This window comes from Paracoccidioides brasiliensis (genome assembly GCF_000150735.1).
Source record: "Paracoccidioides brasiliensis Pb18 unplaced genomic scaffold supercont2.2, whole genome shotgun sequence".
In the NCBI taxonomy this organism is placed as follows: Eukaryota; Fungi; Ascomycota; class Eurotiomycetes; order Onygenales; family Ajellomycetaceae; genus Paracoccidioides; species Paracoccidioides brasiliensis.
In genome coordinates, this window is record NW_011371359.1 from 811758 (window position 1) to 829394 (window position 17637).

The 17637-nt window shown below is 43.9% G+C and overlaps 7 protein-coding genes across 7 annotated transcripts; 5 read left to right on the forward strand and 2 right to left on the reverse strand.

Annotated features, from left to right (window-relative positions):
- Positions 1–914: 914 nt before the first annotated feature.
- On the reverse strand, positions 915–3350 carry PADG_01450 (uncharacterized protein; the record flags this gene model as incomplete). The annotated part of the gene is made up of 6 exons (XM_010759156.1): positions 915–2080; positions 2134–2276; positions 2333–2850; positions 2926–3108; positions 3166–3271; positions 3328–3350. 6 exons carry the CDS (start codon positions 3348–3350, stop codon positions 915–917), a joined length of 2139 nt encoding a protein of 712 aa, XP_010757458.1.
- A 402-nt stretch (positions 3351–3752) lies between these two features.
- On the forward strand, positions 3753–5201 carry PADG_01451 (uncharacterized protein; the record flags this gene model as incomplete). Its single annotated transcript, XM_010759157.1, has 1 exon — positions 3753–5201. The coding sequence occupies one exon, from the start codon at positions 3753–3755 to the stop codon at positions 5199–5201; it is 1449 nt and encodes a 482-aa protein (XP_010757459.1).
- Positions 5202–8930: 3729 nt separating this feature from the next.
- On the forward strand, positions 8931–9384 carry PADG_01452 (uncharacterized protein; the record flags this gene model as incomplete). Its single annotated transcript, XM_010759158.1, has 2 exons — positions 8931–9029; positions 9151–9384. The coding sequence occupies 2 exons, from the start codon at positions 8931–8933 to the stop codon at positions 9382–9384; spliced, it is 333 nt and encodes a 110-aa protein (XP_010757460.1).
- Positions 9385–11106: 1722 nt separating this feature from the next.
- Positions 11107–11364, forward strand: PADG_11261 (uncharacterized protein; the record flags this gene model as incomplete). Its single annotated transcript, XM_010759523.1, has 2 exons — positions 11107–11211; positions 11281–11364. The coding sequence occupies 2 exons, from the start codon at positions 11107–11109 to the stop codon at positions 11362–11364; spliced, it is 189 nt and encodes a 62-aa protein (XP_010757825.1).
- Positions 11365–11937: 573 nt separating this feature from the next.
- On the forward strand, positions 11938–12778 carry PADG_11262 (uncharacterized protein; the record flags this gene model as incomplete). The annotated part of the gene is made up of 2 exons (XM_010759524.1): positions 11938–12224; positions 12316–12778. The coding sequence occupies 2 exons, from the start codon at positions 11938–11940 to the stop codon at positions 12776–12778; spliced, it is 750 nt and encodes a 249-aa protein (XP_010757826.1).
- A 54-nt stretch (positions 12779–12832) lies between these two features.
- Positions 12833–14837, reverse strand: PADG_11263 (uncharacterized protein; the record flags this gene model as incomplete). The annotated part of the gene is made up of 4 exons (XM_010759525.1): positions 12833–13108; positions 13515–13981; positions 14250–14476; positions 14590–14837. The coding sequence occupies 4 exons, from the start codon at positions 14835–14837 to the stop codon at positions 12833–12835; spliced, it is 1218 nt and encodes a 405-aa protein (XP_010757827.1).
- Positions 14838–15096: 259 nt separating this feature from the next.
- PADG_01454 (uncharacterized protein) lies at positions 15097–16837 on the forward strand (the record flags this gene model as incomplete). The annotated part of the gene is made up of 6 exons (XM_010758615.1): positions 15097–15233; positions 15481–15627; positions 15746–15842; positions 15961–16425; positions 16519–16640; positions 16735–16837. 6 exons carry the CDS (start codon positions 15097–15099, stop codon positions 16835–16837), a joined length of 1071 nt encoding a protein of 356 aa, XP_010756917.1.
- Positions 16838–17637: the final 800 nt, after the last annotated feature.

Sequence of the window (17637 nt, forward strand, 5' to 3'; positions counted from 1 at the left end):
GGGATAAAAAGAAAGCAACAATCCGAGTTTCGAGAGAAATAAGGAATAATTAATATTCAGAGATCGAACCTCCCCCGCGGCCCCGCGCTGGGTCCTTTGGTCTATCTCATATGGGGGGGGGATGGGGAGAGATACAAACTTAAGAGAGAGACTAAGGGTGAAGCAACATGTGCCATCATCAAGCGCCGTTGTCACTAGCGACGGTGCCTATGCAGGCTGCCGTCATACACACCTCTATTTTAAATGCTGGTTGAACCACCGTTTTGAGCTCTACTCCGTACAGTAAAGACAAATATCGGAGGAACGGGATATGCACGGGTGTACGCGAGAGGATGCAGTCGATACAGATGGAGGTCCAAAACTGGGAACCCGCCAGCGACAGATCACCATCCGGATATTGACCTCATGGTTGATTTTTTGCGCCAAGTGGGAGTCGTGTCAGCCATTCCGCTATTGAGACCGACATAGCTATGATTTCTTGCTGTAAATGATGCTTGGTGATTGATGTTCTGACATCTATATACATACAGCAGCGAGATTACCAGGCTCTATACGCCATTCCTAACGTCCTAGGATTAGTGATTAGCGTCAATAACATTACTTATTGGCAGTATATACAAATATTAAGTTAACTACAGACTGTACGTGACATTAGGGAACATAAGGCATGTCTAATCATAAACAACTAAAAGACAATCAAACACAGGAATATCTAATGAAAATCGTCACAAAATCGGTAATCCGGTAGGGGTGAGTGATACCGATGTTCTGACAATTCCCGCTACAAGGAGGTTTATGAAGATGATAGAAAATCAACGGTTGAAATAGGGGAAATGCGTAGATCCGAGGACGCAAAATCGAACACCTGGTTTCGTATCGCAACCCTACTGCTCCCGGACTCATACAAAAAGACATTATCGGGGCTTTTCTGGCCCCCGGCGTAATCGATTAAGGAGTACACCCTCTTCTTCATCTCCAGTCACGTTCTTCTTCCCATCACCCCGAGCGTCGCCGAAGAGCGTGGCCGAATTGCGGTTCTGCTCCGGAGGAGGCAACACGGATGTGATTAACCCAGAACGCAGCTTGTCATCACCCAACATCCACGAAAATGAGGACTCTGAAAGTGGCGCACGCATTGTAGGAGGGGATCGAAAAGATACCGGTTTCGACATATTTTCAACTTCAGAGACTCTTGTTTCAGTAAAAGGATGGAGAGGTGATTTCTTTTCTGGCCTCTGCTCACCGTTGGGAGGGTTGCTTTCTTTTTTGGCCAAAGCCGTTGTTGCTACCTTCACATGCTCTCCTAAAACAGGCTCGCTTGAATGGGCGCTCACTGCCGCCCACGTGGTTGGCTTTGTCTCTTCAGGAATGGGAATTGTGGGGTCTTCCAGGTATACCTGGACAAATTGTATTTTTGCCAGAGCAAGATCCATGGCTTCCGTTGTAGATTTGCTTGGGTCTTCCTGTTGAATGCGCAGCTCGTTGATGGCGTTGCCTAGCATTCTAGCTAACGCCTGGTTCCGGATCTCAAGAGCAGAAATCCTGTCATTCAATTCACGCTCCGTCGCAAAGTTCATGGGTGGCGAGTCGGTTGATTCACGGCTCGAGCTTTCAGTCTGCAGGAGCTGTGGTGTGCTTGCGCTGGATTGGATGCTTTGTATATTCCGTCTAGCTTCGACCATCGCGCCTCGGACAGCATTGGTGACGCCCCATCCCTCTGTCCGGCGATGGAGCCCTTCCGACACGTCCTGGAATAAGGAATCAAGACGGCGTTGGTGAATTCGTACGGAAGAAACGCTCGGAGACGTACTACCGCTGGACACCGGACCCCTCTCTCGGCTTGTGGACTTCTTCCTGCGAGGAGTGAATAGCGGGACTGTCAAAGAGCTTCGTGGCTTCCATTGCTTGTTTGGATCAGGTGTTTTGCCGGAATACTTCTGTATAAGTAATGTTGCGCCTTCGCAGTCTTGGTTTTGCTCAAGAAAGAGAGCATCTTCCACAAATGTTATTGGTTTATAGGGCATTGGCGACGGATATTGGAGTAGCAATCGTAGGGAGGAAGAGTAATCCGCGTCGAGTACTAATCGAGATATCAGCCGTGAACATCAACTAAATTTTGAAGTAAACGCTTACATTGCCACCTGATCCGTAGGAGCATCGCGACGCATATTGCATCTATGAGCTCAATTCGCATGTTTTCAGCAAATAACATATCCCAAATACTAAGTACTTCTTTGAATGGGAATTCCCGCCCGAATAACAGGCGGATCCAGCGGCTATACGATTAAGATTAATATGCACCCCTAGACTTTAAGTTGTCCCCGATACTTACGTTAAAAATATCTGTGGAAGAATATCCGTGCTCTGCAAATGATTTGCCAACTCCAGATCAACCACCCTGAGCACAACCTGATGTATATACCGGCTCCGGGCAACGATGGGTGAGACATCTGATTGACCCCCAGGGAACCTTTTCGGCTCTTGTTCGTAAAACAGTTTTGCCGTCTGCATGATGGCGCAGAAAATAGTGAAGGCATCGTGTTCAACATAATCCGAATCAAGGACTTGGAGCATTATGTCTCCGTCATCAGCAGGAGGGGTTGTGGTTTGTATTAACTCCTTGTTAATTGCATCATGTTCTAAAACCCACAAGATAGGTGCTAGCAATTCGTGCATCCCTTGTCGGTAGCCAAGGTCGGGATTCAATTTTGTATATACGAACAGTATGTCCAGCATCCGTGCTTTTGTCGTGGGTTCTCGAAAGAAATAGTTCTCTTGCATGCACCTCTCCACATCCTGGTGTATTTCCGCCCGTATCGCCTCATCTCGTCGCAGGGATTGCCACGGAGACTGTTGAAATAACCAAGTTAGGCAAAAGCTCCAGCATATACATATGTATGAACGGTCTAAAAGCCGAAATCACACCTCATCATCCTCCGCCAATGGGTCTGCTGTAGACGGCAGGTCATTTGGATGGTTAATGTATTTTAGGAAGTGTTCTCGCAGGGACAGATATGCTGCTCTCGAATCAGATATCTTTCCGGGCCATGAAGAGGTATCGACGGTTTGGTGGAGGAGAAACGCCTGGCCACTGTTCAGATTTCCGACCTATGGTAGATCATGCAGTCTGTCGACTTTGGAAGCAAAGCTAACCTTCCAACACACCGATCTTAATCCATCTTCACACGGATTACTGCCATCTTTGTTTCTCGATGATTGCTTAAGCTCGGCCAACGAAGAATTAGCGTTGAAGAGGGAATCCCACCGTTTTCTGCGACGCTGGTTAACTCAAAAGGAAGAGAAATGGAAGGATGACAGGTATCTTACCGAGCTTCATCCACAGCTTTCATCGCATCGTTGAATTATGTGTCCTGCTCTCTTGTTAAGCAGGCTTGTTGAGCATCAATGTTTGTTGCTGGGTGATGGCTCTTGGCGAGGTTAATTTAAGATCCCAAAAACCCGTGACTTCGCGACGAATTGCCCCTTGAACCCGCCAAATCTTAAAATGTCTCTTCTTCCAACTTGTCTTGAAAAATACAAAAAGAGTGAATTCAACGTCTTCATGGAACCATCAATAAGAAGTTCAATATTTTGAATAGCATTTCTAATTGAATTTGTTCCGCCGCCAATGATGAGGTTGGTGAAAATTAACCTGCATGTTGCCACCATATCGTGGCATCATCATATTTAAAACTTCCCGATACTGAACCGCGCCTGATTTCGAGGTTAAGCTCGTCCTTGACTTGTCTACCATGTCGGCCGATCTCCTGGCTGCGTTCGGTGAGCCGAACGACACTGTGCAACAAATTCGGCCATCTCAGAGGCCGTGTCCCGAGAATGCTGGAGCTGAGCGCCTTTTGGACGTAGATACCGATACAGGAGGACCTTGGGGTTCCTGCTTATCTACCTCTCAAGAAGCCCGCATCTTAAGCAGGCGTGATGGTGAACAGGTTTCTCGATCTCATACGCCCGTGCCAGGTCTAAAATCAGCTCAGATAGAACCATTTCGCTCAGATAATTCTCTCTGGCGGGACGAAGGGGGCACGGATGTGCTATTTGATGCATCTACAGAAGATGTTGCAAGCGATGACGGTACGGATGATTGGGGGGAGTTTGAGTCAGCAAAGCCATCTCTTGACAATAATAATGTTGACATCCTGGACTGGGATATTAGCAACAAGAATGACTCAAATGCCCCTTTCAATATCATTAAAAGTACGACTACAAAATTTCAACAGCAGACATTGGTTGATCGACCTGCCGATGTTAAGGTCCATAACCAGGGTGCAATTGATGAGGCGGCGGCGTCTGACATGAAGTCCTGGGATGCCGAGTGGACAAGTTTCGAACCGAGTGTCCGTAATATCACTGTCCCATCGAAATCAGACCCCTTAGATGATGATGTTGACTGGGGAGATTTCACAGATGCGGCCTGGCCTGAAAATACTGCTGCTACAACCTCTCTGGAACAATCCAAGGCTCAGACTAACCTAGTCGAGGCCATAAAACCAGAATCAAAAAACCCATTATCTATGCAGAGTCCCTTGAGTACCGTGCCGATTCGCGCCACAAAATCTAGCGGATATCAACATCGGCCTATGAATATCCCACCTCCATCAATCCTTCTTCCTCTATTTCCTCTGTTACTAGAAGAATATTACCAAAGAACCGTCAAAACCAAACAGCTCGAATCACAAGATTCAAGTTTAGCCTCTTCCCTAGAGAGTGATTTGAAAGTTATGGCACGGGTTCTTGCCGGACGTACGCTTCGTTGGAAACGAGACTCGGTATTAAGCCAGAGCACCAAAATCGGGCCTGCGCGCTCAGGAAAGGTGGGAGGAATGAAGCTGACCAGTGTGAACAAAAGCGAGAACATCAAGGAAGAGAAAGAAGCCGTGGAGGTTTATGCAGCATGGCGGAAACGAAGCAGTCATCTGAACTCTGTCATTTTGGCAGCCGGTGGACGCGCAGTGCCTATGTTACCAGACAATGTTCAGGTGAGGACGGGCACGATGGAGGAAGACGGCGCTTTGAAAGCGTCGCATGCCTGTGGATTGTGTGGGCTGAAGCGAGATGAGAGGATTCCCAAGATTGATGGGATTGTATATGACAATTTTGGGGAGTGGTGGATTGAGCTTTGGGGGCATACGGAATGCAGGAACTTTTGGGAGGCGAATTGCCGCAGGCTTGCTCAGCGGTGAGGCAATGAGGCAATGAGTGGCTAATAATAGGTATCTTAGATTCTTGGGAGGAATGTGTTAAGATTTCCATTTTCATGTTGTGCCTACACCCAATACCCCTTGCGCAATTCGGTCTCGAGACTTGATTATGTGCAAAGGCAGTAACTGCTTAGTTAGTTGCTTGTTGTTCTGCCCGACTTGGACTTTATACTCTCTTCATGGCTATCTGCCATGTCTATGTGCCTTCGATGCAGCCATTGTCTAATTTACGGACGACTAACCAAGGTTTCAATCGCGCTGATGTTCCAACGACATGAGTGAGTACGTTTGACTAATACATGTGTATGAGCTTATTTTCGTGTCTTCTAATTGTGAGTTCCCTAGGATGCTAGGTCTTTCGAGTCCACATCCCATCGATTATTTGATACGATTATTCCCTCAGATAATGACTCTAGCCATGTAGTGTAGAAAACAGCTAAGTCTATATGACTACTTTTCATATATTGGTTGAGATCGAAGATTTTGAGATGGGTGAGCATTTAATAGTGTTCATATTCACTATTCAGGACTTACTGCATGATAGAATAGTTAATGTAATTTATCATTTATTTAGCTACATTATTTATTTGGTTCATTTAACTATAATCTATATTTTTAATTCACTTTTAAATTTCATAATTATATAAAATACTAAGCTAATTACATTATAAATTATTTTTAGCATATTGATAATATAAATATATAGTATATTTTATAATATTATACTTATTATATTTAAAAATTATATACTTTTAAAATTAATTTTAAATTTTTTAATAATTTTTTTTTAATTTTTTTTAATTTTTAATATATTAAAATTTTAGTTTTTATATATATAATATTTCACTTTATTTTATTTTATTTTATATTTATACAAAGTTTTAAAATATTTTATTAAATAAAAAATTCAATTTTACATATAAATTATTTATATAGATTATTTATAAATAATATTATTAATATTTTAATCAAATTTAAATAAAATTATTTTAAATTAAATTTCTTAAAAATTTTTAATTATAGTATTATTAAATTTAAAATAAATTTATTAGTTATTTGTTAGATTTTTATATATTTTAAAATTATAAAATATAATAATAAAATAAATATTATATTTATTTAAAATAAAAAATAATTATATATTAATTTTATAAAAATTTATAATTAAAATAAATTATTTAATAAATTATTATAATTTTTTATTTTATCTATTGTTTAATTATTAAAGTTAATATCATCAAGTTTTCAAGTATTTATAAATCTTTTTAATTAACTTTTCTATAGTTAGATTTTGATATTAAAGAATTGTATATAAAAGTAAAATTTAGTCTAACATATTAACTAACAATCATTATTTATTTTAAATTTTTAAATTATAAAAGCTTGCTTAGCTAATACTTATTATTAATAATAATCTTGATAGTTGTATAGAGTCTCATTATTAAGTTAATTTATCAAAGTTATAGATATTTTCAAATTGAATTTCATGCTCAGTTATTATATTTTTTATGATTTAAAATTCATTCAACAATATTATTCTCTTCAGTTCAAGTCAATCTTTGTGAATTTATATGTAAATTTACCTTGTGCAGTTTGGTCATTGAGTCTGTTGTAAGAAGATGACACTGAGATGAGAAGTCAACAGTGCTATCATCACATAGATTGATTGATAAGAACCTAAATGAGAAGACTTGACTAGATATGAAAGCAGATAAGCTTATACTCTAGAAACTAAAGAAGCATCTAAGTAATTGAGAATATGAATGGTTAGATAGAGATTTGTATACGCTTTTCAGTAACTCTAATATATTGAAAATGAATCACTGACTTTCTAAACAGCAGATCAGATAGCTATCTATATAGAACCTCTATCAGTCTCTTCTTTATAAATCTGCTAAGATGCCATTCTATCTGATCAAGGAAGTGACAATGTCTTTCACAGGGATGATCATCTCATCATCTCGTATAAAGGCAGGGTAATATGAATATCCTTAAAGGAGTAGTGGCAGCGCTGCAGAGAGATAGTTCTATGACATAGAAGGGCAGCGATGCCAAGAAGATGTCTTTGGCAAGATCTCATGTTTGCTCGGTGGGGAATTACGCTAGTTGTTTATGATGTCATCGACATTTTTGCTTTTGGGACCGTTTCCCTCAGGCAATGTAAAAGAGAACAGGAAGCCGAATGGATTTCTGCCTACCACGGAGAGAACTATAATGACTATTCATGGCGCGGATCAGCTTATTTGTTCTATACGGAGTGTTCTCTGGCTCAAAAAGTTGTTGCTCATATGTCCTAGCGAGGTGCCAGAAATAATACTCCTTGAAAAACTTATAAAGGATGAACAAATGGGACACCTTTCTTTCATTGCGAAAATAGCAGAGATGTTGTACTCTGTGTGAGTTTAGCTGAATCTATCATCCGTTTGGATTGCAGTTGATTTGTACTGTGGAATGTGTACGGAGATAAGCTACTTAATATCTTGAAGGGAGCAGCTGATTTGCCGGGGTAAGAAGTCTAACCTTGCAGCCAGCCAGCCAGCCAATAATTAGCTTATAAATGCCCTCCCGGAACCATCTGATTGGGCTGGATCCAAGTGACATATATCACTGGGGATAACTAACCATAGTTAGTTAAACTATTGTTAGTTATTAATCACCAAGGCAAACAAACCTGGGCACCTGCCAAGGCGATGCATGGCAATGTGACCTGGTACCGTACTGATACGGTAATCACAGCAGCAGCAGCAGGACTCGGGACCCATTTGGGGCTTAGTTCACAAGTACACAAGTACGGTACTGTACCCTCCAATGTCATCACCACCCCCCACCCCAAAGTCTTTCCCTTTCTTCCACTTCTCGCTCATTCTCCTTGTCCACTCTTTTGCTTAACATCCTTTGGCCGTCAACCAGCTACACCAAGCTTTCAACATCTACAGATCCTTCCGAAAACACGTATTCTACATGCTCTCTCGTCTTCTGGGCCCGTTTGTCAAGCAAGGAGTTTGGAATAAATGCGGCCTGTAGTTGCAATCTTCTGATTAACCACACCATAACTACTTCCTACAAGACCTCAACCATCTTGTCTCCATCGATTGGCAGGCTCCCAGCGTATCTCGATATCTTCCTCAACAACCCGCAGAACGGATCGTTACCTCACTCATTCATATCTCTGTAATATTTGATTTTTTCTACTTGCAGGAGCAGTGACTCCAACCCCAAGCCTCCAGGCAGCCTCCAGGTGTTCTTCGGCTTCTCGCGGCTAAAACAAGACACGGACAGGCAGTGCTCCCTGATTCTAAACTCTGGGTGATAGTAGCCGAGAGCATTTTCCTTCAGTGGGGAACACACGCCGAACGGCTGCTGGGGCGAACACCTGTGACGAAACATCTGTGGTGTGACGAGATCGTTATTTTCCCAGAGCTCCACCGTTCCCCTGCTCTTCTATACTACTACAAAACACGCGATCTCCTCTGTCAAGGAAAGAAAAAGCTGGACTTATTCTTTTTAATCTGAAATCTTCACTTTTCTCGCTTGAAGCCGCTTGAACTGCAGGCTGCATCTTCTACTGCTATCAATCTTACAGACTAGGCTCCTCGAAGACTAAGACCATTATCCAGAACCCTTTCCAGGCTTCCTTTCTCTACCAACTGACGTGGACCGTAATACTGGTTGTTGCAGGCAGACGACAGTGGCTAGAGTTCTTTTTACGCAATGGGTCTTACGTACAATATCTACCTCTCCTCCAACAAAATTTTTGGATGCAAGACTTGCAAAACGCACTTAGCTGATTATCACGATATCATAAGTCGAGTTAGTATCCCGTTCTTTGTTCGCCCTGTTGTTTATGTGCTTCGTGAGATCTGATCATTGATTGCCCCTGCTCTAATCTTGTGACATCTCATAACTAACTATCCTGATACTTCCCAAACAGAATTTTCGGGGCCAACATGGCAAAGCCTACCTCTTCAGTAAAGTTGTCAACATAAACCAAGCCGAAGCCGTGGAGCGGAACATGACGACTGGTCGACATGTCGTTCGAGACATTATGTGCCGGCAGTGCAAAGAGACAGTTGGCTGGAAATACGACAAGGCTTACGAGACAACCGAGAAATACAAGGAAGGGAAATTCATCCTAGAAGCTGAGCTGCTCTGTATGGTGTACTAGCAACCTTGGAAAGCTTGCAGGAGACTCCCGGTTTACCTTTTCTTTTCTTTTCTTTTCTTTTCTTCTTTTTCTTTCTTTTTCTAATTCCCGAGCACCAACCGGCTTTGACAGCATGGCGGTACGGAGTCGGTGCCGCTTGTATGTTCTCAAACCAAGCCCTGAATTCACGATTGCACCTGAACACAGCATCACAACATATGGTGGCAAACGGGTTATTGGATCTTCATTTCTTTTTTTTTTTTTCATCTCTCTGTATTGTTCATCCACTTTTAGAATCCATGCAACGGCGTCAATCGGTCTGGATTTGGGGAATTTCTTCCAAACGTGGGAAGGTGAACTGCGGCATTCGAGTCTTGATTACTCGACAAATGAAAGATTTGGCCCTAAACCGCTTTTACTCTTTAGCTTTGGCGCAGATATATATGTTATTTTTGTTCTTCTTCTTTGACCTCTTGCATAAGTTCTTAACGTTTGACAGCAGGAAAGCATTCAAGAAAAGAGGGAAAGGGTATTTCTCTTAACTGATTCGTTCCATCCCTTTAATTTTTCAACTTTTTTACTATCATTAGTTTCTTTTTGGAGTTTGCTCACGAATATCCCAGTTACCTTTTCTTCCCTTTCCCCCCTTTTTTTGAATTTTTGGATTTCATTCCAATTCTCTGTCTCTTTTAACATGCAAGAAATTAAATGTCTTGTTTCTTTCGATACGAGCAGAACACAATCTCCCCCCTAGGATATGTATCCATGAGACAAACAGGCATTTATCTTCCTTCCATGAGTAATTTCTCATCTACCAAACCAGTCCACTTTTATTTTACTTTTTGATCAATCTTTTTGGAGATCCCATAACTCCTCATATTTCCTGCTGTTCTTGGGCGATGTGAAGCTCTCTCGCTTCTCAGTCCACTTCTTATTCGATTTTTAAAGCCACAGCAGATGAAATACATACATTTCCAAATTCTGATGAAGCTATTATATATTCTGAGGCATTATAATAATATCTAAGCTATCAACTGTCTCTAAAATATGAGGTTGAGAGGTTGTAGATGGTGTTCAGAAACAAAACCTGTTATGGTCCCAAATGGAAGTTACCAAATAACTTCTCCCCTCCCGCACACTTCGCTGGCTTTTCCATGATTTTAATCGCCTTCTGGACTTCCGGCAGAAGGTTCCTTCATCCGGTCCAGAAGGAAAGGAGGAAAAGGTCATCATAAACATGAAAGATGCCACCTGCCCTGACCAAAATTGTCACTACAACAAATATCAGAGCACTATGAGCACAGCAAGCACACCTCATATCCCATCATTGCAAGCAGCAATTCCCACTCTTCACTGACAATGACACACTCTCTGCCAGAACATGCTGTGACATGTGAGATTCCAGGTAACTAGCTACAACAGCTCTGAGTTGTCAGTTCAAAATCTGATCAGTATTTGAACAAGAATCCTTCACAGTGAGCTTCTATGATCCCCAGAGGTCACCTAAATCAAGTCCCCCCTGACTATGGACCAACTTCGGTCATGATTTGTCCGCCTGCACCTTCCTCACTCAGCTGACAGAAACCTGGATTGTCACTGGACAACCCGATTGATCTGGATGATAGAACAGATGAAAAACGTGACACAGAACCTCTCAGTGAAGATTGAGAAGCATCACATCTCAGAGATGACACTGAGTGTGAGTGCAATAGTGAAACTGGTGAGAGAAGGAACAGTGAGGCAATGTCAATCCAAGACCTGGAAGGGAAGTCACCGACACAGCCACAGTCAGGGTCACGCCCAACAGGATCTGCCCAGCCAGAACCAGAGCCAGAAGAACCAAAGGTGGTTAATGCCAGTGAAATTAAGTTTACCTGATACTGTGGGCCTGTAGAGGGCTTATATTAATGAATACAGGATGTCTTGACTGCACTGGCAGTTGACAAGGAGAAGGTTGAATCATCACCATCACAGTCTGTCCTCCAGGGCTCTGCCAGATAACATCTCTGAGGACAGACACTTGAAGGATACCCATGCCACAGTCAGTGACTCTTTCACACACCATCTCGAGCCAGACACAAGCAGCGCCCATTATCCTGCTACATCATTGAGACTAGGGAAGGACATCTTGAATTTCTTCTGTGAGCACTCATATGACAGTTGAAGAATGACATTGTGAAGGTTCATCTGAATCAGCTCAAGTGAAACAAGAAGAGGTTGAATATCAGACTTGCAAGAAGAGTCTTTCAGATGAGAAAGTGAGCACAGTCCTCTAGAAAATCATCATGTCAGAAAAAACTGTGGCTGTTGCTAAATATAGATTCAGTAGATGAAAGTCAGTAAATAACTCTTGTGTCATTGTTGTCTTGTATACTTGTCTTGCCAGTATATCTGACTAATTTGAGAATAGAGAATATGTAATGGAAGGCCATGCATTTATCTGAATTGTAAATTTGAGTGATGAGAATCTGTCCAGCCAACACTGAACTCCTATGTATATGATATTCATTTTGGAATACTTCAAGCATAAAAACTCTAGCAGAGGAGTGGTGACCTGATTCTGTCACTGGTCAGATGATAAACCTCTTTCTGGGCCTTCCAACACCAATATATTTGCAACAGAAGCAGCCCAAATACAACATCCTCTGGAGACAAGATCCATATCATCGGAGCCCTGTCCCGGCCAAATATCTCCATGGCCAAGATCACGCTCTATACCAAAATTGGAGACAAGAAGCCGCACGTGTAAGGACCATCCAATATGCAGCAGGACTTGCTTCAGTCAGTGCAAAATTGAGAGCGAATCAATGTGAAACTTGCGCTGCTGAGCGGACTCTACCAGACAGGACACCCCGCATCACGTAGGATGTCAGTAGTTGTGTTGATTGGCCAAGTTGCAGATACTAGCTTGTTCTGCTCAATTTGGCTGCGATCGGCATAGAACCGGACCAGACCGGATCGGGCACGACAGGACTTAAGTGGCGGCCGTTTGCCGTTGCCATCTCCAGATGCGCTTCTGCCGCAGGTGACGTATCAGCGCTGCTTAACGGACGGGTACACGCTGCTACAAAAAGGGCCTTCATGTGCTTATAGTCTCCAGCAATCTATCTCGTCCACTCAATCTCTCATTCATCTACTATTTTCGACGTTTTGCAAAATCTTCTGTGCCAATTCGACCTTGATATCAGTCAACATGCCTGGATCACTTCTCGACTATGTCTTCAACAAAGCTCTTTCTAAGAGCATCCCCTTCTACATCACCGAGTCTGGCTCCGGCTTCAAGCGCCTCACTGGGGCCACCGATACGCAAGTGAGGAGGAATCTTGCTCTTTCAGAGACCAAAGCGGCCTTTGAGGGAGGCAAGCTCTTCACGGACGACAACATAAACGCCATGGATCAGATCACCATCTCATAAGCATTACTTCAAGCTCTTCCTGTATGGCCGGCTAACTCCAAACAGCAACACGTCTCATGGGAGTGACGGTGACCCTAAACGCCCACTACTCTGTGCAGGGAGAAAGATGCTGGTGGCTCCAAGGTTAAGGGCGGACACGTTCAGGAGGATGAAACCAAGCAGACCGTTGAGCAGACATCCCGCATCCTTTTGTGTGATTGCAATGCTGATTCCTGCGAACAGAGAACCAATTAGGCCCCTGTTTCGCGATATCGAGTTATAGTACTCAAGGCGGAGTAGGCTTAGAAGTGATGTCGGAGGAGCAAGGATAGTGTGTGCGATATCATTTTGCTGCGTTCAGGCCTCAGCTGTTGTCACTCATTATTGCTCCTCATTTGCTGTTCTTGACAAGATCGTTGATAAGAAGTATTGAAACTACTATTAGAGCCTCCATTGCTTGTGTCAATCTGTATCTTTGAATCTCCATGGAAGTCCCATGAAACTCAGTTTCATCAGACTCTGACGTAGCGTCCAAATCCTCTAAAAAGCTTCCAAGTTCCAGTGGCGAGGCTCAGCCCAGAGAAGATCTGGGGTTCCCTTGAGCCTGATTTATGTAGGTATTGTTCTCTTCAACGTCGTGTCAACAAAGGTAGGAGAAAAGAGAAAGGATAATGTGCAGCAGGACACAGGAACATACTGTTTGTCTATTGAGTTTTTTATACCGGGAAGGAGTCTCAGCTCTCTACTTTGTGCTTACAACGGCTTTCTCCAGAGCCAGAAACTCGTTCGATGCCAACACATGGATAGCAGATGGCCTTTCATCCGGGTTGACAATCAACATGAAATGAAGCAGGTTCATCAACTCTATCGGCATATGCACAATTTCGCAACTCATCCTCCAGAACAGAAATCTGTTCCAGCGCTGGTGGAGGATCGTCGATGAGAGCTTTGGCAAGATTGAAAATTCGCATTGGCGGACATCATTATCAAGAGGCGGAACGGTCCAACTAGGAAAGAGCCGCATGAGTTTCGCGATGCACCATGACTCACGAATCATGGGTGTTGGACAGCCCCCGGTACCCAAAATCCCGGGCTTCATCCAGCAGAGCAACATTGCGGCGAGTGCCCAAACCTGCGAGGGTTGGGTGCAGGGCTGGCCTTGCCAGAGTTCAGGGGCGCGCATGGCGTATGGTTGGGCTGAGCAACGAGAACCGGACTGAAATACTGCAGACATGTCAGCATAGACATGTTTCCGGCCAATCTACGCCTATTCACCGAGTCCCAAGTCTACCACTTTCATGGTATATCATTAGTGTCAATGTCAGAGAGCAATATGTTGGCGGATTGGCGGCCTTGTAATCTGATCTCATTAGCGGATGCCATCCCTTGAAAACCAGGTGTTCCTGCCTGTATTGACAAGTTCTTCATTCGCCAAAATGGTACAGCTTCTCAAAACTGTCTTTTATAATGGCCTAAGACATAGTGTATTTACGCTTGCCAGGCCGGTGTTCCACGTCAGCCAGTGTGGTCTCCAGCCATTCGAAAGCGGCATACGATATGCCGCCACCATCACTGTTGCTGATATTCGTGGGATCGCCGATCGCGTCACACATCTTCCGGAAGCACGCGCCCAATGCGATAAGGAGGTAGTTCTCGCATTCGCGTTTCAGGTTCTCTTTAGCATGTTGATCATTTGGCGCAGCTGTTTTGACGAAAGCCCTGGTTAGAAGGGTTAGCCTTGGAGTTTGCAGACACTCCATGCAAACATAGCGAACCATTGAGGAGCATCACGGACACCATATTTTGGTAAGGCTTTTGGCTTTGAAAGCTACAGATTTGTGCGTGCCATCTCCCTCAAGAGCATCGATGAGCCGATAGTTCCATTTTGCTCCCGTAAGAACCCTGTCCAGAGGTAAGAGACGACATGGTTCTTGATAAGACGAATGGTGCTGTTACTCCTGCACGACTTGATGGAATGGTGAATTGCATAATGAGTGTTCCAGAGACAAACTAAGGAGAGCAAGGAGAGTGGATGGCGAGGTATGGATGCAGACGTCGAGCACGAGATCGGGGGTGCCATGTGTTGGAGTAATATGCTTACCTTGACAAATATTGAAGGTCACGTGGGTGTTGTTAACTAGTTAACTAGCTAACCTAGTTAGTTAGTTACTAGTTAGTCCGAGGTACATTTCTTACCCGGATAAGGGACGCGCTCTCCCACCTGCAATGGAGCGATTGTAACAAAAGAAGAGGAACTGCAGAATAGACCACTCCTAGCACTCCTCTGTTGATATCATACAGTCTCCTGTTATACATCCATCTACCATAACAGATACGCAATGGTTATGAAAGAAAACATGCGCGCAGTAGTCTTCAAGGGCCCTCATAAGATTGTCGTGGAAGAGCGCCCTGTTCCCAAGATCCAGGGGCCGACAGATATCATTGTCAAGGTCAGGTATACGGCGCTTTGCGGAAGGTATGTATTCATATCATCCTGTGGGTTTTATGTTATATGTGCTCGTTGTTTTCGTCCCTCTTTTTACGGTTGATCCATCTCGTCCGTGTCGATGGTTGCTGCGAGTAGGCTTTTGACCCTACGTAGTTCTCCCCAGTTAGTTAGCAGTTTTGATTGTGCTATATGCTTCGTGTATACTTTGTTGACTGAGAAACATTCAAACATATCATCGGATATCAAACCGGCTAATGTTCCGGTATTAATCTAGTGAACTCCATGTTTTCCGTGGCCACCAGCCATCTGGCACTGGCTTCATCATGGGCCACGAGTTTACCGGTGAAATAGCGGAAATCGGGAGCTCTGTGAAGACTCTGAAGCCTGGGGATAAGATCGTCTGCCCGTTTACGACAAGCTGGTACGTGGCCACTTTGTCGTTAAAAAAATTACCGACACACAACATGGACGCGAGAATTGCGGGGCAGAATGTTAACGAAGCTGGGTTACTGATTGGTAATCAGATAAAAATGAAACAGCTCAGAATGTTTCTACTGCAAGAATAGCTTTTCATCTCGCTGTGAGAAATCCTTGCTACTTGGCTGTGCCATGCTGGATGGCGCTCAGGCGGAATATGTAAGTTTTCTCCGCTGTTCAGTCAAAGAAGGACACCAAATGAAGGGAACCCACTGCAAAGTTAGGCCACGTTGATTAACTCGAGGATGTCTGCCACCAATGCCCATCTGGAAACTAGGTGCGCATCCCTAACGCCGATGGAACCGTCTTCAAAGCACCAGAGGGTATCAGCGAAAAAGCGCTCGTCCTCATGGCCGACATCTTCCCTACGGGATATTTCGCAGCCAGCAACGGCCTCAGTCAATTCACCAAGGAGCAGCTATCAGAGATGACAGTGGTGGTGATTGGCTGTGGGCCGGTGGGTCTCTGCGCACTCGTAAACGCCGCAGAGTACAAACCGAAAAACCTTCTGGCTGTTGACTCGGTTCTCTCACGGCTCGAGCTTGCCAACTCGCTGGGCGCGGAACCGTGGAATTTCCAAACGGACCGGGAGGGGTTGGATAGGCGTGTTAAGGAGTTGACGAGCGGTAGGGGTGCAGATGTGGTGATTGAAGTTGTTGGATTGAGTCCTGCGTTGAAGATGGGATTTGAGCTTCTCAGACCTTGGGGAATCATTAGCAGTGTGGGTGTTCATAATGGAGGGGTAAGCTGGCACCCGAGTATATCTCTGTATTATCTTTGTGGAAGATGATATGATATCATTTGGGAAAATTGATCTGACATTGGACGCAAATAGATACCTTGGACGGGCAACCAGGCGTATGGGAAAAACCTGAAAATCCAGATGGGACGGTGTCCCATACGTTCTATTTTCCCGCAGGCGCTTGAAATGCTTAAGAAGACGCAGCATTTGCTAGGGTAGGAAAATTCTCCATTTGTCCTTCCCTCCTCTCTGTTTTCCCAACTTAGCTGTTCAGAGGAAGGGTAAATCTAACACCACCAATTTGTCCAGATTCATGGCAGATACGATCATGCCATTAAGCCAAGCGGAGGAGGGATACGACATGTTTGACAAGATGAAAGTGCAGAAGGTCATCTTTGAAGCCGACAAATAAGTCGGGTGGAGGTATGGGGCCAAGTGGATGGAAGGTAGCAAAATGGAAGATGACATGAAAGAAGAATATATTTGTCTCATCCAACGCCATTGGGGTCTAAAATAGCGCTGAAGAAACCATGATTCTGCTTGATATTCTCCGGAGATGGAGTGCCTCAAATCCATCCCATAGTTTTAGTAAAACTATGGGTGAAACAAAGGCGTATATAGAATTTTCAGCAAAGCCAGATAAGACACATAATGGATTTGGTAAAAGTAATGAAGATTCCCTGTGAATAATAGGGAGAAGAAGAAGGGCTTCCTGAAACCGGAGACCCTGTAGAGGAGGTAAATGTCAAAACTCAAGGTTCAGCAGGAACAGAGGACTCATTTATATTGATTATTAAATTTGGAATTGTCCATTTTTGATTCTTCCGGCCAGTGTAAGTGATGAAAACATAATGGCAGAATATTAAAGTGGTGTCTGTGTCTGTGTCTGTGTCTGTGTCTGTGTCTGTGTCTGTGTCTGTCCATGTCTGTGTCTGCCCGTGCCTGTGTCTGCCTGTGTCTGCCCATGTCTGCCTGTGAGTCTGTGGTTGTGTTCTGTCTGTAGGCCTGTTTGTCTCCTTGTTTGTTGTTTCTGCTCCTTCACTTGAGCGTGAGTGGTTCAAATTGCGCAAGTGGAGAAACTGGCCCACCGAAGCTTACCAACTGCGCCACCCCAAGGTCCACGGCCAGGCCATTGAAGGGTCCTTGCACGCTTCTTGCTGCCTGACTGGCCTTGAAACGTTGAATTGACACCAGATTGCACAACACGCCGCT